Source organism: Toxorhynchites rutilus, chromosome 1 (assembly GCF_029784135.1).
Source record: "Toxorhynchites rutilus septentrionalis strain SRP chromosome 1, ASM2978413v1, whole genome shotgun sequence".
Classification (NCBI taxonomy): domain Eukaryota; kingdom Metazoa; phylum Arthropoda; class Insecta; order Diptera; family Culicidae; genus Toxorhynchites; species Toxorhynchites rutilus.
This window is the reverse complement of record NC_073744.1, coordinates 4,167,423-4,190,928: the sequence shown is the minus strand read 5'-3', so window position 1 is coordinate 4,190,928 and position 23,506 is coordinate 4,167,423. Positions and strand designations below refer to the sequence as shown.

The 23,506-nt window shown below is 41.3% G+C and overlaps 2 protein-coding genes and 1 long non-coding RNA gene across 3 annotated transcripts; 2 read left to right on the top strand and 1 right to left on the bottom strand.

The window, feature by feature from the left end:
* Window positions 1–2,903: 2,903 nt before the first annotated feature.
* Window positions 2,904–7,473, top strand: LOC129762349 (eukaryotic translation initiation factor 3 subunit A). The gene is made up of 5 exons (XM_055760555.1): window positions 2,904–3,114; window positions 3,443–5,538; window positions 5,597–6,531; window positions 6,598–6,881; window positions 6,942–7,473. The coding sequence occupies exons 1-5, from the start codon at window positions 3,066–3,068 to the stop codon at window positions 6,995–6,997; spliced, it is 3,420 nt and encodes a 1,139-aa protein (XP_055616530.1). The 5' UTR covers window positions 2,904–3,065; the 3' UTR covers window positions 6,998–7,473.
* A 4,187-nt stretch (window positions 7,474–11,660) lies between these two features.
* On the bottom strand, window positions 11,661–12,479 carry LOC129762118 (uncharacterized). The gene is made up of 3 exons (XR_008740544.1): window positions 12,270–12,479; window positions 11,835–12,202; window positions 11,661–11,779 (listed from the first exon to the last, which is right to left on the bottom strand). It is a non-coding gene; the product is annotated as an uncharacterized LOC129762118 (long non-coding RNA).
* Window positions 12,480–20,828: 8,349 nt separating this feature from the next.
* Window positions 20,829–22,641, top strand: LOC129775402 (uncharacterized). Its single transcript, XM_055780124.1, has 4 exons — window positions 20,829–21,002; window positions 21,074–21,478; window positions 21,541–22,208; window positions 22,271–22,641. The coding sequence occupies exons 1-4, from the start codon at window positions 20,930–20,932 to the stop codon at window positions 22,493–22,495; spliced, it is 1,371 nt and encodes a 456-aa protein (XP_055636099.1). The 5' UTR covers window positions 20,829–20,929; the 3' UTR covers window positions 22,496–22,641.
* Window positions 22,642–23,506: the final 865 nt, after the last annotated feature.

Below are 23,506 nucleotides of genomic sequence, written 5' to 3'. Positions count from 1 at the left end.
TAATGCGTTGCGTCATTAGCATCGTTGTACTAAACGCTAACATTTGTTCTAAACTGCTTGCGCAGAATTCGCGATGACAGTGGCATGGTGTCGACGTCTGGTGACAATTTCAAATTAGGGCCATAATTTGGGTCCCAAACTCATTAGTGTAATCTCTATCAGATTAGAAGACACGAAGCCGGTTTTTAATTTTCACATCATGATATTTGATTACTTGAAACAAGTGTTTCTGACTTTCATTCAACCATATGGCTAAACAATTCCAACATTGTTGCTGAATTTTTTCATCATAATATAGAGTTGTCTTCATAAACAATTTTCGTATGAGACTTTTTCACCACCTGCAAACAAAAATGTTTTTCATTCAAATAGAGTACTAGTTTGATATAGAAAAGCTAATTTTCATTCATAATTTTAATTTTGAAAACGTGTTCATTCCGAATGAAAATCTGCTATTCTTTCACTCTCGCCTAAACTAGTAAACGAAGCTCAATGCCGCCAGCGCGGATATGTCAATGTGTTGTTTTTAAAAACATTCAACTGATCCTTGGACACAACAAGAATAAGATTTTCATACGAACTTTATTTTGTTTTTGTTTACATGAAAAGTGGTGACGCGAATGCTAGATTGTGACTGCAAATCAGCAGACTGCGTCGGTCGAATGTTTTAGTCTGTTTTAGCAAGGTGCTATACTATAGGTGGACCGTAATGTCAAAATTGCTGTTCGGCCATTGCTCGTGAAAAAACAAATTTGTTTACAAAACATATCATATCTTTTGGTGACAAATGCATTCGTCGGCAAAATAGCTGCTCGCGCTTTACTGTAGGTAGGTAATTTTCTGGATTTTTTCGTATAACAATTTCTCATAATTGCTTCTACTTTTTCAGATATCTACAATCAGCGGTCGAATTAAAAACAGTGCAGACGGATGTTTTGAGTATGTTTTAGCTTCTAGCCGCCCAATCAATGCTTTTTTTCCAAGCAAGATGTACTTCTGTTTGGATCCTATCGGCGGGGAAAAAAGTACTTACGGCGACGGTGACAAGAAATAGCGCTGATTGCGAGATTACCAGATCCAGAAGATCCGGAAGGGCTGTTACAAGTAATTGGTTTTGCTAGAGCAAAAGGAGGTTGACAATGATTGCAACAGGTTCGTGTTTATTTTTCAAATTAGTGGACTTTTGTGTTGCTAATATATTACAGGTGAAATAAACTGTTGGAATCACGACTATCGATCACGCCAGAAGATCCGGAAAGAGTTGTTTTTGTTTTTCGTTATGCGGACCTTGTTTCCGCATCCTTTTACTGCACAATAATACGGCATCTGAAGAAAATAAGATATTCACAATATAATTTTGGCATGATAGAGAACCGCGAGATGAACGATTATCTGTGGAGGAGTTGGACAACAGATTTCTTAGACTTATAGCACTTTAATCACACTCACAAGCTCTTCAAATCCTCACTGTCCCCCAAAACTATTGAATAATATGTAATATAAATACCTTATTGCAGCTCTAGTACACTATTTTTCACGAATATATATTTGCTTATTTCTTTCTTCAGTTGTTTTCCTCAGCGAGTTGATATGAAACCATAACGACACAACCAAACAAAAAGTAAACAATGCAGAAAGCTACGTCTCGCAACTCGTCTCACGTATTGTCATGAAAGTGTCAAGAACGAAACACCTATAGTTTAGCATCTTGGGTTTTAGTACAAAACGCAAGCAATGACTGCTGATGAGAAGCAACGCACAACGCGGCATTCTGTTTCCACCTTAAGTTTGTTAGGGGAGCGGTATATGAAAACAGTACGGAAGAAAGCAGAAGGGGAATTATTTCCTTGAAGCGTGAAAGAGACTGACTAATCACGAGCGAGCTTGGGCACATACGTATTGTGTTTTGTTTACAAACAAAACACAGTAGACTTCCAAGATGGCTGAAGAGTGGTTTTAGCCAAGACGGGTCTATGGTACTAGGTGAGGCCGTTTCGTCACTAAAGGTGGCCGTACACTGTTTGCCCGGAGGTCAAATATTTGTTATTTTTTGACAGATAAGGTTTGATTTGATATTTGTACAAACACTATTTTGTTTGCCACTCTTCAATTTTCAACAGTAGTAAACAATATCAAACACCGAACATGGAAAATATCAACTGAAATATTCAAGGTAACCTAACCATGTACCGACAGGTTCGAAGAACAGACTGAAAAAATATTTTAGGCATCCAATAATTGAATATTTGCTTGTCGTGTTTTGTGTAGAATATATTTGATCAGTACACGTTGACCAAATTTTATCTGTCAAAAAGAGTCAAATATTTGGCTTCGGTCAAACAGTGTATGAGCACCCTAAGTTGGTTAGGGGAGCGGTATATGAAAACAGTACGGAAGAAAGCAGAAGGGGAATTATTTGCTTGTAGCATGAAAGAGACAGACTGTTCACGAGCGAGCTTCGGCAATAGCGTATTGTGTTTTGTTTACAAACAAAACACAGTAGACTTCCAATATGGCTGAAGAGTGGTTTTAGCAAGTTGGCCCACCTTAGGATATACTTCTAGGCGCCTTGGTTTTAGCAAGTTGACCCACCTTAGGATACACTTCTACGCGCCTTGATTTCGCCATCACCAAGACGGGTCTATGGTACTAGGTGAGGCCGTTTCGTCATTAAGTTGGTTAGGGGAGCGGTATATGAAAACAGTACGGAAGAAAGCAGAAGGAGAATTTTTTCCTTAAAGTGTGAAAGAGACAGACTGATCACGAGCGAGCTTGGGCACAAGCGTATTGTGTTTTGTTTACAAACAAAACACAGTAGACTTCCAAGATGGCTGAAGAGTGGTTTTAGCAAGTTGGCCCACCTTAGGATATACTTCTACGCGCCTTGGCCATCACTAGTGGACCAAACGTCAGAGCAGATCCTTTCGCTATTTGTCAAAACGGGATCAACTGCGTGGTGAGAAATCCACACCCGGAATACGGACCAAAACGCTCGAAAACGGTGCAAATCGGTGGAAAATTTCTCATAAAGCAAGTGACCAGTGTGTGCTACAGCGAATGTCAACATGTCCCGATACATGCAACGGCCTGAAAATGCCTTAAAACGGGCAAATGGTATGTTTTCTCACGGACAAGCTGCCGAATCACTTTTTCCAATATGGTGGCTTTCACCGCTGATGCCTGTGGTGCAGTTGTGCTCTTATTACGTTATCCTATGTTCCACGTTGCAAATTTTGTTTCTTGGAAAATGCTCACCATTTGCATCGATTGGGAGTCTCTCGCAACAGAATTATTGTTGGACAGCTTCAATTTGTATGCATTATTTCCTTGTCTCGAAATGAAATATTTTTTTGAGCTGTTATCAAAATGGCTGTGCATAACCTGGAAAACAGTTGTTTATTTAGCATAATCTGACATTCTGAATACTATTTCCCCATTCCAGAATTCATCGAGGTGGGTAAACCTGCCCGTGCTTTGGATACACTCCAGGAGGTGTTCCGCATCAAGAAATGGACCTACACTTGGTCCGAATCGGTGATCGAACCGATTATGTTCAAATATCTGGATCTTTGTGTGGAACTGAAAAAGTCGCACATCGCCAAGGAAGGTTTGTTCCAGTACAGGAATATGTTCCAGCTGGTGAACGTAGGTTCGCTGGAAAATGTTATCCGCGGCTATCTGAAAATGGCCGAAGAGAAAACGGAGGCGGCTCAGCTGCAATCCTCGCAGGCAATTCTGGATATTGACGACCTGGATAATTTGGCCACGCCCGAATCAATCCTGATGAGTGCCGTTTGCGGTGAGGATGCTCAGGATCGTTCCGATCGTACCATCCTGTTACCGTGGGTTAAGTTTTTGTGGGAAAGTTACTGCCAGTGTTTGGAGTTGCTGAAGGTTAACTCTCACTGTGAAAACCTGTACCATGACATCGCGAAGATGGCTTTTCAGTTCTGTCTGAAATACAACCGTAAGATGGAGTTTCGTAAGCTGTGCGAGAAGCTAAGGAAGCATCTGGAGGATATTTGCAAAGTTAGCTCACAGACTGCAAATGTTAGCATCTCCAAACCCGAAACGCAACAACTGAATTTGGATACGCGTCTGCATCAACTGGACTGTGCCATTCAAATGGAGCTTTGGCTGGAGGCGTACAAGGCTATCGAGGATATCCACGGTCTGATGATGCTCTCGAAGAAAACGCCAATGCCAAAGACGATGGCGTTGTACTATCAGAAGCTGGCAATGGTTTTCTGGAAGGCTGGCAATCAATTGTTCCATGCAGCTGCGCTCCTCAAGCTTTTCCAACTGTCGAGAGACATGAAGAAAAACGTTACTCAGGAGGAAATTCAGCGAATGACTTCGCATGTACTGATCGCTACATTAGCGATTCCACTTCCTTCCGCCCATCCGGAGTTCGATCGTTTCATCGAAACCGACAAGAGTCCACTGGAGAAGGCCCAAAAATTGGCTGTTCTTCTCGGTCTTCAGCAGCCGCCATCGCGTGCATCCTTGTTGAAGGATTTGCTTCGACTCAATGTGCTCCAGTTGGCTGCCCCTCATTTCCAGAACCTCTACAAGTGGTTGGAAGTTGAGTTTGATCCCTTGAAACTGTGCTCCCAGGTGCAGAGCGTAATCGACGAGATTACAGCGGATGAAAACAGTCCCTACACGCAATACACTCAGGCCCTGCAGGATGTTACTTTGGTGCGGCTGGTACGCCAAGTATCGCAGGTGTATCAATCGATTGAATTCTCGCGCTTTCTTTCGCTGGCCAAGTTTGCCAACAGTTTCTACTTGGAGCGTATTCTGGTCGATTGCGTGCGCCACAATGACATGCAGATAACGATCGATCATCGTAACCGGTGTGTCCACTTCGGTACGGATTTGAGCGAGAGCCAACGTGAAGACCATCCGGATGGTCCGACGCTGCAGTCGATGCCATCGGAACAGGTTCGCTCTCAGTTGGTCAACATGTCCGTGGTTTTGCATCGTGCCATTGCCGCTATCAACCCGAACCGCAAGAAGGCCGAACGGGAGCGACTGCGCACTCAAATGGTTAAAAACTACGAGGAGAATATGGTTAAGGAGCACCAGCGCATCCTGCAGCGCCAGAAGAAGATTGAAGATCGCAAAGAGTACATCGAGAGGGTGAATCTGGAGCGCGAGGAGGAAGAACTTCGCCTGCAGGAGGAAGCTGCCCGGCAGCAGAAACTTGTCGAGATGAGACGTCTCGAGCAGGAGAACGAAGAGCGCGAGAAGAAGCGACAGGAGAACGAAATCCAGATGATTAAGGAGCGCAATATGAAGGACAAAATTGACCAGATCAAGCAAACGGCCACCGGACAGAAGATGTTGAAAAAGTACGACGAGGAGGACATCAAGAAGATGAATGCTGAAGAAATTGCCGCTAGGGAGGCAGAGGAGAGGGTGAAGGAACGCAAGGCCCACGATAACAATCTCAAGTCCCAGGAGAAAAAGGTTGACTTCTTCGAACGAGCCAAGCGACTGGATGAGATTCCACTGATCGAGAAATATTTGGAGGTAAGTTGCGATGGTTACGAGATTTTTTTTCGGTTTAACAGCGTTACTGTTTCCATAGGATAAACTGGTTCAGGACAAGGAGTTCTGGGAGAAGCAGGAAGCTAGCCGTATCGAGACAGCTATCGCCGAGCGAAAGAATGCGGAAGCGGTGCAGGAACGTTTGAAGAGAATGCAACCGGATCGTGAAGTGTTCTGGCAGAAGTTGAAGGGCGAACGAAGCAACCAATTCGCGGAGAAATTGAAGGCATTCAACGCTGCTCTTGATGAGGAAAGAAAACGCCGTCTGTACGATCGTGTGCTGCAGCGCCGCGAAGAACGTCGTCAAAAATGGCTCAAGGAAAAGGAGGAAGAAAGGCGCCGGATCGAGGAGGAAATACGCAAACAGAAGGAGGAGGAGGACCGAATTGAGCGTGAGAAGCGCGCTGAAGAGAGACGGATAGAAAACGAGAAGGCCCGCTTGATCATGGAGAAGCAGCGCGCGAAGGAAGAGGAAATCGAGAAGAAACTGAACGAGGAACGTGAGCGACTCAAGATGGGTCGTGAAAAGGATGCATGGAGAGATAGAAGAGATGCGGAAGCTGCTCCTCCAGCGGCCAGAGCACCAGCGGACGCACCTCTAGCGGCTGCTGAACCCAAGCAGGAATCCGACTGGAGGAGTTCTGGGGGAAAAGGCGAGCCTAAGGATGAAGCTCCCAAGAAGGAAGGTGTTTGGCAACCTTCGGGACGCTTCCGTGATGGTCGTGGTGCAGGATCAGGTGCAGTCGGTGAACGGCGTGGTGCAGATGATCAAGATAAGTGGCGCCGTGGTGGTCCGCAAGCAGGTGGTGTTGGAGGTGACGATGCGAAGGATGATGGTCCTCGCCGCATCGGCGACCGGCAGCCGATGCGCCGTGGAGTAGATGATCGTGGACCTATGAGGCGTGTTGATCGCGAACGAGACGACCGTGATGATCGTGGTCCAATGCGTCGAATGGATCGCCAGCCAATGCTGCGGTAAGTTTGCGGACGCAATCTGGATCAATGAAATTAAATCTCATCGAACAATGTTTTCGATTTCAGCGATGGTGACCGCGATCGGGACCGTCGGGACTTTGGACGTGATCGTCGCGATGATCGTGCTGCACCTGGACCACGCCGCGATGGTGAACGTGACCGTGATGGTGACCGCCGTGGCGATCGTGATTCCATGTGGCGTCGGGGCGGACTCCAGCAGGACGAACGACGTGGAGGCGGGGGCGGGGGCGGACGTGGCGAAGAGGGTGGCAATTGGAGAACTGGGCCTCGTCAAGATGCTGCCAAACCGAAGGACGATCGAAGGGCAGGAGATGAGCGACCGAAAGAATGTAAGTGATCCTCTTCGGAGTATTTGTCCATTCTCTAAACATATGCATTTTTTTTCACAGCACGCAACACTGGTCCGGACGAGGATGGCTGGCAAGACGTGAAACACCATCGTTAGGCCATGATGCGCCATTAATTGACACACAGGAACGCATCTACTTTTAAAACACACTATTTTTTTCGTTAGTGATACTTGATATCGTTTATGCAAATCATTTTTATGAACTGCACACAACACTAAAATAGGCGAAATGGTTTCTTGAGAACGCTTTTACCGCAAATCAAACCATAAATGTGTAAGATTTTTTTTGTTTCTCTTTTGTTTTCCGATGACTTGATATATCCGTGCTAAAGTGATGATAAAAAAGCAAAATTTCCTATGCTGCTGGGAGGAGCGGAACATTATTCGTATATACATATACTTACAGCATAAGACGAATATTAATTAGAAATCCAATTTACCAATGTTTAAACAAAAATTCTTTACATGCAAACTATCGAACTATACCGCCCTGATGGTGAGTTCCGAAATTGAAACAAGTATAAATATTCTATCCAGAACTTCAATAAAAAATCAACATGTGTAACCAAAAACTGGGGAAGCCGCTTTGTTTTTGAATCCGAACGGCCGGCGAATTTTCTATTCATGGTACACGCATGGAAGGGATACACAAAGGGCCTTCTTCCTGTATACACTTCACGACGAAAATGGAATGAAAGGAACTACATTGACCTTCGTTTTACAAGTTATTAAAGCGTCAAAGATAATAATGAGTTTTCAGGCAGAAATAAACACTTTTCAAATAGCAATTATGACTGAAAATTAACTTCTACGTATCAAATTGGTGTTCAATACGAATGGAAAATTTTGTTTTTTATGTGGTAAAATAATCTCTTACAAAAATTGTACATGAACATAATTTTATATTATAAGTGTTAGTGGAAAATTACTTTCGTATCCAGATGTCGACACCGTACCGTGAAATGCATACGGGAATGAGGCCCCAACATGAGCATGCCCTGCGCCGTGTATTGTCACGCCTTCACTCATACCGGTGAGACAAATCACACCTCCCATGCCTTTACCAAAAATTCCGATACCCTCCGCTAGGTGCCGCTGTTTTTTTTTTAATGGAACAAATGGCGATAAAGGTTCGTGAAGTTGGTTCGAAGCCAGAAGGAAAACGGTCGTACCCAAGAACAAGTTGCAAGTTGCAAGTATCATGGGACGTTATCCGCGTTGACGGCAATGAGCTTCGCATTACAAAATACGGGAGTAGGTATGGCAATATGGTTTGCAGAAGAAATGAACGAACTTTTAAAATAAAAATTATGAATGATTTTTTTTGACGTAGGACTACGTCTTTCATTTCTATACCGGGGTGTAAAATCAAAGTTTCGAAACCGAAAGCGTTACGCCGTAGACCGAGATTTTGAGCGTTAATAGCTCCTAAACAACTGAACGAAATGGTATGATAAACACTTCATTCGAAAGATAAAATGTCTACGCGTTATATACTTGTTACTTTTTGATCCAAAAACTTGTTTCAATAGTCTTAAAATTGTTCTCAAAACAGGCTATTGAAATCACCAATCGGTATATAAGCGAGCGCCGCTCGGAAATCCACTCAGTTCTAATTGAACAGCGATTGGAGCATGTTGTCGCTGTTGTGGTGAAGCTCTTCATTTATCATGAAAGCGCGGATGAACGGTGTCACCAAGAGCCTGTTTGTGCACCCTAGGCCAGAAGGGAATCCATCAGGAGGAGAGTGATGCCACAAACGGTTCCCCGGGAAGACATCGCTACACACACACACACACACATACACGCGCGGAATTCTTTCCGTTTGGATGCCATTCAGCATCGAGAAAGTTCCGGAAAGATTTAATCATTTCTGGAAAATAATCTGCCAGTTCCTCTGGGAATTTAAAAATACATTCATGTGAAAGAGTTTATTTTAATGTTTTCTAACCATATAACACAGCGACCAAATACATTTGATTTTGTAATTTTTCAACCAAGTGTAATTAGCAGGAAAGCTTCTGAAGATTATTCTTCCCCATCAGTAGGATTGTTTCGTATCCAATATTGTATGCGCACGCAATCGATTACTGCTCAGTCGCCGAAAGTTTCGAGCTCAGAGAGTTCATTTCCCTCTAGTTTGCCTTCCAAATTGCCATCGTAAACCACACCTTCTCTCGATTCAATCACACACACAAAACATACTTAAGCGATATTCTGGTGGTGAGACGCATTCATTTTTCGTGAGGACATCGACAAGACAACATCGTTGCCTAACGTGCTGGACGAGGTGGACGGCGAAGCATCGACACATACACGCGCGGAATTCTTTCCGTTTGGATGCCATTCAGCATCGAGAAAGTTCCGGAAAGATTTAATCATTGCTGGAAAATAATCTGCCAGTTCCTCTGGGAATTTAAAAATACATTCATGTGAAAGAGTTTATTTTAATGTTTTCTATCCATGTAACTTCTTCTTCTTCTTCAATGGCACTAACGTTCCTAGAGGAACTTCGCCGTCTCAACGTAGTATTACTTGCGTCATTTTTATTAGTACGTAGTTGAGATTTCTATGCCAAATGACACGCCTTGCAATGCATTCTGAGTGGCAAGCTCTAGAATACGCGTGATCACAGTGCAAGTCGGAGGAAATTTCTTTGACGAAAAATTCCCCCGACCAGAACGGGAATCGAACCCGAACACCCGGCATGTTAGTTATGACGCTAACCACTCGGCCACGGGAGCACCATGTAACACTGTGACCAAATATTTTTCAATCAAGTGCTATTAACAGGTGGTTATCGAGTTAGTATTAACTACTGGTGGGCTTCCAGTATCGAGGAAAATGTGGAAATATCTAATCGTTGCTGGAAAATAATCTGCCAGTTCCCCTTGGAATTGAAAATTACATTCAAGCGAAAGAGTTTATTTTAATGTTTTCTATCCATAAAATATCCATATAATACATTTGGGTTTGTGATTTGTCAATCAAGTACAGTTAGCAGGAAAGCTTCTGAAGATTATTCTTCAGAACAAGGTTTTTCGTATCCTATATTGGATGCATAAAACCTTGTGCCTCCAACGTAACGCTCTCGTTTTCGAAGTCCCCCAAATATTCATTTATTCATTCATTCAGAATGGATTTAGATTCAACTTCAAACAAATGATCTCTAAATCAACGATAGTTCTACGTCACCCTTGCGGTTATACCATAGATATAACCCACTTCCTGTTTTTTTCCCAAATTAAATTAGTACTCCATGTAAATGAAAATTACTTTTGCTTGCACGTAGTGAAAAAATATCATACAAAAATTGTGTCTAAAGGTCTAAAGAGTTTTATATTATAATGGTAAATTTTTATGAGGATATCTGAAAATTCATAGAAAATATTTCAAATTAGGGTCAGAACAACGTACTTCTAGTAGGTAAATAACACCAAGGAAAAAATTTCATACAAATTTTAGCAATTTAAAACTGCGTTAGGGCCGACTAATCTGATAGAGGAGAGTTGGCCTCATACAAACTAATGTCGTATCCAGATGTCGACACCAGAATGCAGAATGAGCACTTTTCAAATAAAAATTGTCAATGAAAATGTACTTCTTCGTTTCAAATTAGTGTTCAATATGACTGGAAAACTTTGTTTTCTTCATGTGGTAAAATAATCTCATACCAAAATTTGAAGTAGATAATTTGATATCCAGATTCGTATCCAGATGTCGACACCGTGCCGTTGTCATCGCGGATACACTTTATTTTAGGCCTTATTCCCGAATACACTACACGTGAAAACAATGTGTAGTGAGTACAACCTTAGGCTAAGGTTACTATGGATAGGAGTACGCACGAAAATTTGATCGTACGAATAGAAACAAACAATTTTGTTCGATAGAAGCTGACGAATTCGAACGAAGCAAGGGAGAAGCAATGTAACCACACCTATACAACTCAATGTGGTTGTTTACTTTCACTATTGCATACAATTCGTACGACCAATTTTCTGCATCCAGTGTCACCGCCGCCTTATTCCGGATTACACGCCACTGTAAACATTTGGTTGAATTCATTATCAATACACCGAGTTCATCCACCGATGTTATTCTGGTTTACACTTCACGCTCTCTTTTGTGTAAACAGCGATTCCTCGTGCTCGTCATAATCGCCGATCATACACTCTCCCGAAAAGTTGGTATATATATCGAGCTTTTTGGTAAATATTATCAATATTTAGTAATTTTTTGCAATACGAATTCTTCGTACATATTACGCGATAACAATGGTAAACAAATGTTAAATCGGCTAATATAACCCAGTATAAGCAGTCGATTCAACATTGGTTTAACATATACCCAAAACATGTTGGGCCTGATTCGAAACGAAATAAACGGTACGCCATTGAACTACGTTTCACGAGTTAGTGAGGTGTCGAAGATAATAATGAGTTTTCAGGCAGAATGAGCACTTTTCAAATAAAAAAATCATTAATGAAAATCAACTTCTTCGTATCAAACTGGTATTCAATGTGAGTGAAAAACTTTGTTTTCTTCATGTGATATAATAACCTCATACAAAAACTTCATCTGAAGATAATTTGATATTATAATGATGAGTTTTAGTGGGAAACTAATTTCGTATCCTGATGTCGACACCGTACCGTTGTCATCGCGGATATATTTCATTCCGTTTCCACCGTGAAGTGTATTCGAGAATCAGGCCCGTTATGTTAACTAAACCTTTATGCATATATTGTTATGAATTAATTGAGCTTTTGTATGCATCTTTATTCATTTATTGAACTATCTAAACTATTTAAATTATTTATTGAACTATCTGAACTATCGACAGCTGATCCTGCATCGATTGGGTCTGATCCATGGCTACAAATTAGGAAAAAATACACAATTATTACTACAAATAGCTACGACAGACTACTCAATTCTCCAAGGACCAGCGTGTAATTAGTTCTCAGCCAAACACATTCTGGAGATATCACGAAGCTGACGACACCCAGGCGGCATTAAGTGAGGCTGGCTCAACGCCCCGTTGCAACATTGACTTAACGCGCAGAGCCAGTGGATACGGATCCTGCGTCGTGACGAATCCGGAAAACATCCAATTGATTGAACCACCGATCACAATCGTCTGCAAAACGTTTATGAAGTTGTCCTTGACCAAATCCAACAGGATAAAGGTAGAACTAGGACTCGACAGGGCTCGTTTTGTGTATCGAAGTACCCAGATTCCTTATTATCGACGTAATGTCCTTGCATTCTCCCGCAGCAGACGAACACAAATAATTACTATCCAATATGTATCAATATTAATTAAAGAACATAAATTGAATTGATTTTCACGAACATTACTTACCTGTCTCGAATCTGAGTTAATTCGACCTTCTTTTGTGAAGAAATCAATATCGGAAAGTAGTGCCGTGCAACTCAATTAACAACTCGGTAGTTAGGCTAATAAAGTTATATTTTCATTTTCGTCGCGGTTGCCTGTAATGACAATCGTAAAAGTTACTAATACCGCGAAGTAAAATGAATCAATCGTTGGTAGGGATGTGTATTGCATCTGACATTCATTTTACAAACGATTGGTAATATTTACAGAAAATATCTCGCGTAACTTTTGAAAAGGTCCTATGTAACAAATGTAAACAAATCGAGTTAATGGATGCACGCTATTAGTTTTCAATCATTGAATGTATTACAAAAACAATCGTTCACGTATCTATCATCTTCATCTTTTTGTCGCCGATACAAAAAATATCCAATGTACAGATTCGAATTTTAAGCACCCGGCTGTTACTTCGGACGCCACTTTCCTCCGACGGCCGAAACGTCCGAAGTAACAAAGCAGTCAAAACAACTCGCAGTCGTACTTCGGTCGTTTTGGAATTTGTTTCTTACAGGTGTTATTATCGATTTCAGTGCAATTCAACGAGTGATAACAATAATAATCAGTCTTTAGAACGAAATGCTGATATTTGGATTGTTGTTTATTAGTTAGTTTCAAATTTTTATAGTGCAACGTAATATGTCCAATGTGCAAACGCGGGCAGTCAAAACGTCCAATGTAACATTTTTCGCTCCGAGGCTTCAACCTTAATCTCAAATCACGGAACAATAGTTACGATTGGTTTTACGAAGTTATTCTTGACAGCTAGTGGTGAAAACAGTGATAAAGATTGATAGCTTTTAAGACAATTCGCGAAATAATGTTCGGGTCTTCAACTACGTTTTTCTCGAGTTGGCGAAAATGTTACATTGAACCTTTTCAAAAGTTACGCGAGATATGTACATTCTACTGTTTGCATTACAAAGGATTTGGAAGCTTTTTTTAGTAATCCATTTTCTGGGTGTATCAACACAACTCGAGGATAAACAAAACAAAATACAACTGACGTTTCTCTTACGGTGGGTATAGACTAGTGATATATTCATGTGAAATATGATGAAATAGCATCAACCGTTTACACTAGCGCGAACTTATATACTGAATATATTCATATTTTCGGTGAATGTATTCACCTGAAGTAGAACTGCATTCAACTTTAGTGATTTCTCACCAGTGAGAAATTGACCAGCGGTTACATATGCCTGAATTTATTCTATTCATATTGATTATATATACCTTGAGCAAGTGTATCATATATGTTCTCACCTGTTTATATTTATTTTCGTGTGAATCAATCCATCTATAGCTATAGATCTCCCTAATGTAAACGCGCCATTGGAAATGAACGCAGGGTCATTTTGGTATCCACTCCATTTTCTACACGAAGTTCATTTTTACACTTCACGAAACGGGAATGAGTACAACAAAGTGAAGTGAGATGTAAGCGTCGTGGGAACGTAAGGCGGCGGTGACACTGGATGCAGAAAAGTGGTCGTACGAATTGTATGCAATAGTGAAGCTAAACAACCACATTGAGTTGTATTGGTGTGGTTACATTGCTTCTTCCTTGCTTCGTTCGTATTCGTCAGCTTCTATCGAACAAAATTGTTTGTTTCTATTCGTACAATCAAATTTTCGTGCGTACTCCTATCCAAAGTAACCTTAGCCTAAGTGTACGTGGATACGGGAACAAGGCCCTTTGGCCCTGATTCTCGAATACACTACGAATATACTTCACGGTGGAAACGGTATGAAACGCATTCGCGATGACAACGGTACAGTGTCGACATCTGGATGCGAGGTTAGTTTCCCACTAAATTTATCATTATAGAATCAAATTATCTTCAGATTAAATTTTTGTATAAGATTATTATATCACACGAAGAAAACAAAGTTTTCCACTCACATTGAATACCAGTTTGATACGAAAAGGTTAATTTTCATTAAAGATTTTTTATTTGAAAAGTGCTCATTCTGCCTGAAAACTCATCATTATCTTCGACACTTCACTAACTCGTAAAACGTAGTTCAATGGCGATTTTTGACAGAAATTTTTTTTCGAGATGACACTAGATCTCGACGTTTCGTGCAATGGTAAGACATTTGGCATCAAAAAAAAAATCGAAAACCCCGATTTCCTTTACTTCCTCCTTGGGTGATTTTTCGATTTTCAAAAAACTTAAACTTTGACCGCTTTGCGCCATTCTCCCTTAAGTCCGATTGAGCAGATATTTGGCATAGGGTGTTTTTTCGAGGTGGTGAACATTTTTTATGAGGTAACATTTTCATTGGCATCCCAGTGTATATGTATTCATTGCAGCGTAAAGATAATCCAATTAGGTCTTCTTTTTAATCAAAACCTAGGAGAAATTGTGGTTCGGCAATACGGATTTTAGCTTTCTGAAGCTTTCTGTAGCTCTCCGATATCTCTTGCCACACTGCTTGAATTAAGCTATCAGAGATGTTGGTGGTGCTGCTCACGATTTCCTTTGACGGAATATACCTCTCGGGATAGTCATGTTTCCTCCCATTAGAAAACTGGACCGATTTTGCGGATGTACGGATGTTTTTAATGGATTCAACTCTTGCTTTATGTCAATTGAGACATTTCAGCGAGCCTTCCGGCTTTGATTTCCCGAGGCATGAGAATCGTTGACCTTTCTGACAGTAGGAACAGCTAAAAATAAACCATTTTGTGCACTAATTCTATAATCTGGATTTGTTTAAATTTACCTGTTCGTATCAGTTTTCGACGACATTGTACATCCAAACCATCGATATGCATGAAACAATCTGGACTGAAGTGAAGCGAGCAAATGTACAGTCTATCGCAAAATTAAGTATTTGTACACTTGACGATACTTTCCATTTATTTGGTATGAAATATTTTGAATACATAAATTATTTTGATGCATATATATTACTCACACATTGACCTAGCTGTACGTGCAATAAAATTCCGAGAAAAGTTTTCTGCTAATTGTTTATTCCTAAAAATTGAAAACAATCTCTATTCTAGGCATCGCAAAATTGAGTATACACCTTAAATTTCTCTGAACAATTTAGTCTTGTAAGTAAGTTTCGTTGCGAATTAGCGTACTTTTTTCATCAGTGATTGGTGCCAACACTTAACTATTGCTTGGGCAATATTGGTTTTTCTTTTTCATTGATGTTTGCATTTTTTTTTATCAAAATGGCAAGTTAGAGGAAATAAATAAATATTGTTACACGTACAATGATAATAAATATGAACTGTCGTGGAAATACATTGCAGGAAATACCAGATATAGTCGAAAGAACTCACTTTACAGCAAATAAAATCACAAACAAGTGGAAATACGAAGGAACCATGGAAAATCTCCCGAGTAGAAGACACAAACGTATCCTGTCTTCTGATGATGAACGAGTAATTACGCGAACATTGCAAATGAACCCTATAACAAACATTCCTAAATTGACTACCGAAGCGGCCGACATCATTGGAAGACCTGTCAGCGCAGATACTGTCCGGAGAGCAGCATACAGGAACAATATAAGAGATCGTATTGGTCGTGCAAATTATTTCATCTCAATGGTGAATATGAAAAAAACGACTATAGTTTGCTAATACAAGTGTGAACAGACCTAAGGAGTTCTGGAACAAGGTGTTTTATACGGATAAGCCGAAAACCAATCTCTTTGAATAGGATGGGAGACAGATGGTGTGGGGAAAACCAGTATCGGTGCTCCAGGTTCAGCATTTGGTTCCCACAGTAAAACACGGCTGCGGTACTCAGATGATGTATGGTACATTGGAAGCTTCTGGATCTGGAACCATGGAGTTTATCGATTCTGCGATGGACAAAACGGCCTAACTGATCTTCCCGAAACGTAACCTGCAGTCTCCCGTTCTGAAATCGGGTCTCCCTCGTGATTACTACTTTCAACAGAATAATGACCCGAAGCAAACTGACCTCATCGTGCGGGAATACCTGCTCTATAATGTCCTAATCAACTCAAAACACTTCCGCAATCACCGGACTTCAACACTATTGAGTATCTATGGTGGGAAATAAAGAACTTCCGTCTACAGTAAAGTGACCAAATGGTCAGAGGTCTAACGCGGGACACAAAAAACAAAACGTTATGTGAACATAAACCATAGTTTAGCGAGTCTAAACTGATCAGTATTATTTCTTTCTGAGTATCGGCACTCAGTTGTGATTTTTCGGTGGTTTAGATTTTGTTTACGCCCGAAAATCCCTCGTTCAATCAGAGCCTGACAAGCACGATTCAAATTCTACAATTTTCTTCAAATTACCGAATGGAATGCTCGAAAATTTCGGTTCATTTTTCATCGATTTTAATGCTAACGTATGCATTCAAAAAAATGGACTAATTTCGGATGGCGATGGAAGATATTTTTATTAAGTTTATTAAGTCTACAACAAAAATGATTCAAGGATGTTGATTCGCAGCAGCAGCACTGTCAAGCAACTTGATGATGAACTTCCACACTGTAAGCTCCACCCCACAGCGAAGGAGTTGGGCATCCTGAGGCACTTTGTGTCCGTCAGATATAGCCGATCTGGTATTTACAATATCATCTCTTTGCCGCTCCTTAAGCCGGGAGATCGAAGCAAGCGGAATCTTTTTATGCGGAAGCGTCAGACGAGACCGGCCGTATCTGAGCAGCAGACAATCACCCAGAAGGAGTAGCTTGAGGTGCTGGTGAAAAACTTCTTTCCGGCGAAAGAAGTGAAAAACTTCTTTTCGTACTCATAATGAAAGACGAGACGTACTAGATGCGATGACGTCAAATATATCATTCACATCAAGTTCTCGAAGAAGGCCTTCTCTGACAGACGTGAATGGAATGTCCAAGCCGCTCTTCTTTCGAGTCATATGATGAACGGGGAGATATATAGTACGAAGTGCTGCCGGAGTTGGGAGGGTGACGTGGTCTTTATGTCGAACCTGGGATAAACCCATTATGCCAAAAGATCACTGGAGGATGGATCGGGTGGAGATAAATATTGTCGCGAAGACCACCAACCTTCCCCAGCTGCGCCCGATAGAAAACTTTCGGGCGAATGGCCAAAATAGAGAGACAGACGAGCCATGCCATGAAAGCCATGAAAGCCATGAAGCCATGAAAAGGTAAAATAACACGCTGATATACATCTTTCCATCGGCCATGCTTCAGGTTCCGGCCAACTTCTGTAAGACCGCCCAGCGCTTCATTTACGATACTTCATCAAACAACTTTGCCTCTTTTTGTCGAGTATACACTAGTTTTTCCGGCTTATTTAAAACGTTAAGCCCTGACCGAGTTAGGGGACCAAAGATGAACTTTTCGTCTGACTCACGTTGGTCCCTGTGGATCAATAGGGGACTTTTATAAAAATCATTTTTCAATTCTGTTGCTGCCGCTTCCAGTTGACACTCTCTAAACAAAAAGCCCAATGTCGGTGCGATGAAACCAGCTCTAAGTATTGGTTTTTGGATGCATTAGAAGCGAAGTCTGTCAAATAAAAGTTTTTTTGAGATTCATCCATTTAAGAAAATCAACATGGTGAAATTGTGATATTGAAATGTATTGCTATCGCGGGACATTTTCGTTCCTTTTGCCAAATGCGGGACGTTTCGCGGGACGGAATCTTACGCGGGACATTTCGTTGAAATGCGGGACGTCTGGTCGGTTTAGTCTACAGTGTTCAGAAATCTCGATACGACGCTTGCAGAAAGTGCTGGACGCCAGAGGGGAACCATACCAGATACTAGGGCATTGATTTTTGTTATCCGTTAACATTTCTGAACTGATATTGGTTTTCTTTTTAAGAAAAACTTAAACTGTACACTCAATTTTGTCTCGTCTTAGATGGAGATTTTTTGTTTGTATATGAAATATGAAGTAGAACTATGACAATTTAAATTTTTTTCTAATCACTACATGCTAGCAAAATGGATAAATTTTACGATGAATATGAGTCGCATTTATTTAGTTTTTAACCCCCAAAAACTCAAAAATAACAAAGCCGCATGAGATGTATGTTTAATTTTGCGATAGACTATACATGTTCTTAGTATTGCTGTTTAGGTCCTGTTCGAAGAATCGAAGCCATTTCTTCCGAATGATCACATCCATCGGGAATCGATGAAATTATAATTTGTGGGATATCTTTTCAGAATTCTGTTGGACTCGGGCCGAACGCTCACGCATCCGGGTGCCACATATCGAGCCATAGAGGTGTCTGAAAATAGAAATGTTGGTTTCAAAAAGCAGCACATAAACAACACATCCTGAGTACTAGTTCCGTTGTTTTAACTTTAATTGTTCACTAACTCCTCTATCTCACGTATTATTAACGTATTTTCAAAAAAAGTAGCAAAACACGTACTTTTCGCAACAAAAAACACTTGTTATGAATTGCTTTGCGATCGCTGCTTTCCGCGGAAGCTAAAATGTCATAGTTGCGCACTTATGCACTAGTGAATCGTGTCGTTATACACTTCGAGTCCAGGTTACCTTGTCATAAACGTACCCTGGGTCGTACCATAAGCAGAATGCTCAGAATCAGAGATGTCAACTTTGTCGATTTTTCAGGATTTTCCCAGGGTACGTTTATGACAAGGTAAACTGGACTCTCAATATATATGACCTCAATATGCCTAATTTGGTTTCATTTGTTTGAGTAATTCTCGAGTAATGCAGAAATTCGTGTTTCATTTGTATGCTAACTCCCCCTTTGAGAGGGGGGTGGAGAGTCTAACCACCATAGAATCATTTATTGTACCCTAAAACCTCCATAAACCAAATTTCGTTTCATTCGCTTGATTAATTTCCGAATAATGTAGAAATTTGTGTTTAATTTGTATAGCAGCCCTCCCTTAGAGAGGGGGGAGGGGTCTCAAACTATCACGAAAACCTTCCCCGGCCCCAAAAATCCCTACATACCAATTTTCATGTTGATCGGTTCAGTAGTTTCCGAGTCCATAAGAATCAGACAGACAGATAGCCAGAAATCCATATATAGATATTTCCATTTTCAGACAACTCTATGGCTCGATGTGTGGCACCCGGATGCGTGAGCGTTCGTTCATTGAAGTCCGGACTCGAGTTCAACTAGAATTATGAAAACATATCCCACAAATAATCATTTCATTGATTCCCGAGCGATGTGGCCATTCGGAAGAAATGGCTTCGATTCTTCGAACAGGACCTAAACAGCAATACTAAAAACATGTACATTTGCTCGCTGGTGCTCCCTTGGCCGAGTGGTTAGTGTCATAACTAACATGCCGGGTGTTCGGGTTCGATTCCCGTTCTGGTCGGGGGAATTTTTCGTCAAAGAAATTTCCCCCGACTTGCACTGTGATCACGCGTATTCTAGAGCTTGTCACTCAGAATGCATTCAAGGCGTGTTATTTGCCATAGAATTCTCAACTAAGTACTAATAAAAATGACGCAAGTAATACCACGTTGAGACGGCGAAGTTCCTTTAGGAACGTTAGTGCCATTGAAGAAGAAGAAGAATTTGCTCGCTTCACGTCAGTCCGGATTGTTTCATGCATATCGATGGCTTGGATGTACAATATCGTCGAAAACTTATACGAAGGTCAACGATTCTCATGCCTCGGGAAATCAAAACCGAAAGGCTCGCCGAAATGTCTTGTTGACATAAAGCAAGACTTGAATCCATTAAAAACATCCGTAACATTCGCAGAACCGGTTCAGTTTTCTAATGGGAGGAAACATGACTATCCCGAGAGGGATAATCCGTCAACGGAAATCGGGAGCACCACCATCAACATCTCCAATGAGAAACCTAGCGATTCGACAGGTTCTGATAGCTTAATTCAAGCACTGCAGCCAGAGGTATGGGAGAGCTACAGAAAGCTTCAGGAAGCTAAAATCCGAATTGGCGAACCATAATTTCCTCTAGGTTTTGATTATATGAATCGAAATTCCGCACTGAGGACAAGAAGCACTCGGAAAACCTAAAAACAACAGAGGACAACGATCTTCGAATGCTATTGAATGGGAATAATACGCAAACGCACGATCAACTTGCGGATGAATAAAACATGATTCACTAAGGCATTTCCAAACGTTTACAGACGATTGAATAGACGCAAAAAAAAGTGCCGCTTGAGCCGATTGCAAGGCAGATGCAAAATCAAAGAATAATTTCCAGAATATTATAAAATGAAAAGAAAGGTTACTGGTGATGAGAAAACGTGACTTCATCTCAAATACGAAGACGTGGTCGAATCTCTTCGAAAAGCAGACTTCCATTGCATCCTCTCCCAAATATTACCCAATAAAAGATTTTTAGAAATAAAACTGATAGGAGATGCTCAAACTATTGCAGACCTTTTGCAATTTAAGTCTTCGGATTATCAGCAGAGCAATGCAGCGAGTAAACAAATCGAGCACTGCTTTCCAACTGATAACGACAGTGGGAATGACGAACGTCATAGAATCATACATAATTCTGTTCGTTTCTCAGTCATTCTTTCTTCGTCTCGTTCAAGAGATAGGTCAGCAGTCAACTGCCAACTGCCAGCATCAATTCCTCAGTCTAAGTGATCATCTCCGAGGAGTAACACTCTCGCGCATCGAATGGTAGTGAACTGTGTGCACAATGATCAAGTCACGTTGGAAGCTGCCGCTAATCGTTCTATTGTCGGTCAATTGCGCTCTTATCAGTACAGAAGGCATGTCGCGTTTTCCACGATATGGCGTCTGTAAACGCAATCCACTGATTGTTCAACATTTTGGTTCGCAGATAAGTTCTCGTCTGCCTCCGCGGAAGATTCGATTCCAGATGATGTGGATGGTCACAAAGCGCACACCGGGGAGACGCTCATTTCGGCCCAGCTGTTTGCCATCATCGATTTGTACAAACAGGAGGATCCCGTCGGTTTACCTGGAGCTACCGTTCCCGATCCGATGCCAATTCCGGAGATTCAGCAATCCTTCTCGATCGCGAAAATGCACATGAAAAATGTGCTGGCGTACGGTTTGTCCAAATTTAGGATAAAGTTCTTCACGACGGAACTGAACACGATGAAGGTTCAAACTGCAGTGCAGATCGATGAGATGCAAGTCAAGGGTAACTACACCATGAGCACATTTTTCAACCGCGCCGAGGGTCCGTTCACTGTGGTACTGAAGAATGTACTAACCAAAGGTTTGCTCTATAGTCTGGCATCATTTGAACTTCAACATTCATATAATGTAACTCACCTGTAGGAAACGTTTCCCTTGGAGTCGAGCGAGACGGTAAGGTCCGAACGCAGGACATCAGCCTGGACATTACCTTCGACGATATGTCAATGGATTTCCAAAACCTAGGCTTCATGGGGAGCATTTTCCAGAGTGTGGTGAACTCCGCCTCCAATCTTGTGTTTGATACCATTAAACCGTTCATGTTGAACGAAGCATACACTAAAATTCGTGCGGAAATCGACACGCGGGTTGAGAACCTAACAACCGAACACAGTATAGTTTTCCCGAACTCGATTTCCCCCCTGGACATGGCTATCGGGGAGGCTCGCGCACTTGTGCGCAACAAAAAATTCGATCCGTATTTGATTCCCGATTACAACACAACTGCCGGTATTTTCGGAATGCACACGGCACACACATGGATCCGGGGTGTTTCCAGCTTTTATCGCTACGGGGATATCGGGATTACAATGCAAAACAACACGGTGGCACTGAGGATGCAGGTTGGCACCCAGAGGATCATGGGCTCAACGCAATGGGAGGTTTCTGTCGGTCGGGGCATGATTAGTCGTGCTGGGCAGGCTCAGTTTACCGTGGAGCACATCAAGGTTGCGTTCGAAGTGCACCAGCCCCTGGATCTTCGCAGGAAACCAAAGCTATATGATCTGCAGCTCGAGTTGGGAAACATTCAGGTTTGTATGGATAATCAATCAGTTCGATGAACTCTGATCGCTGTTCTAAAATCTTTATTTAGGTTCGCTGCGATGGTGCTGGGACACTGGATTACGTTATCGAAGCGGTGGTTAACATCCTGCCGAATCTGCTGCGTTATCAGATCATGGATGCGATCGAGAATCCACTGAAGGCCCGCATTCAGGAAAAACTGGACTGCGTCAACGTTGAGCAGATGATCAAGAAGCACGTTCTGGAGTATGAAAAGCAAGGTTTCGATATGGAGATCGATTTGAAAATTTGCTGAATGGTTTCCATAGTTATAGTCTCGATAAAAGGTAGTTTTGCTTTACAAACAATTTATTTAAGAGATCTTAACACTAAAATGATTCTTGAATTACTCATGATCTTTCCAATTGTAATAATAAAAAAATACAATGTTTTAAATAAATAAATTTTGGAATAGATCAAACTCCTTCGCTTAAAACATGATAGTGATATTCCCTCCAGATTTTTAGCAGCAGGTTCCATCAGATCTTCGTGCCTTCATCCTTTCGTGTATCGTATCCCATTGAGTTGTGTTGTTCATTGATAATTTCCTCATTCGATTTAAGTCATTTAAGTAGAACATGGTACAAGATTTCTCTCTGGTCACACTGGTTGTCTTCATTCATGAGCAATTTGGTGGTGTTGTTGATTTGTTAGGCGAAAGCCATAATTTCTTGCTCCTCGAATACTCGAAATTTATTCGCTTCTCATCACCAGTAACAATGTCGATGTAGAGAAACTGATTCCTACATGTCGTGAGAGTGGAACTACGGATGAGTCTCTTCGAAATGTTCCATTCACCTGTCAGTCAACTAGGATTGGGCGATCTTTTTTTAAAAGATCGATCTTATCGAATCGACTTTCCAAACGGCGTTGGGATCGATCCACTGATTTATTCGGTACCAAAAAATCGATCTTTGCCGAATCGATTTTTGAAAAATTAAAAACTTTTTTTCGGTTTATTTGTTGATTCTATATGAATGTCGTCTTTTCTTTAAACAGGGAATACAAAATTCATTTTTCTATTCAAACATCAAATGCATTTTGTTTTGTTTCTCAGCATGAAGACCACAGCCACAGGGCATTCACCTTATGCCGTCAGGTAGTCTTTTTATTAAATAAATTAATTTAAAAAAGCATTCTTAGAAATTGAACAACCACCCAGCACTCAGCTGACAATGATCCCATAAAAACCAATCGTGCCATACATCTGTCATTTAGTCGAAGCCGATTCTTGTTTTAAGCGCCAGTTCTAGAAAACAACCTTTCG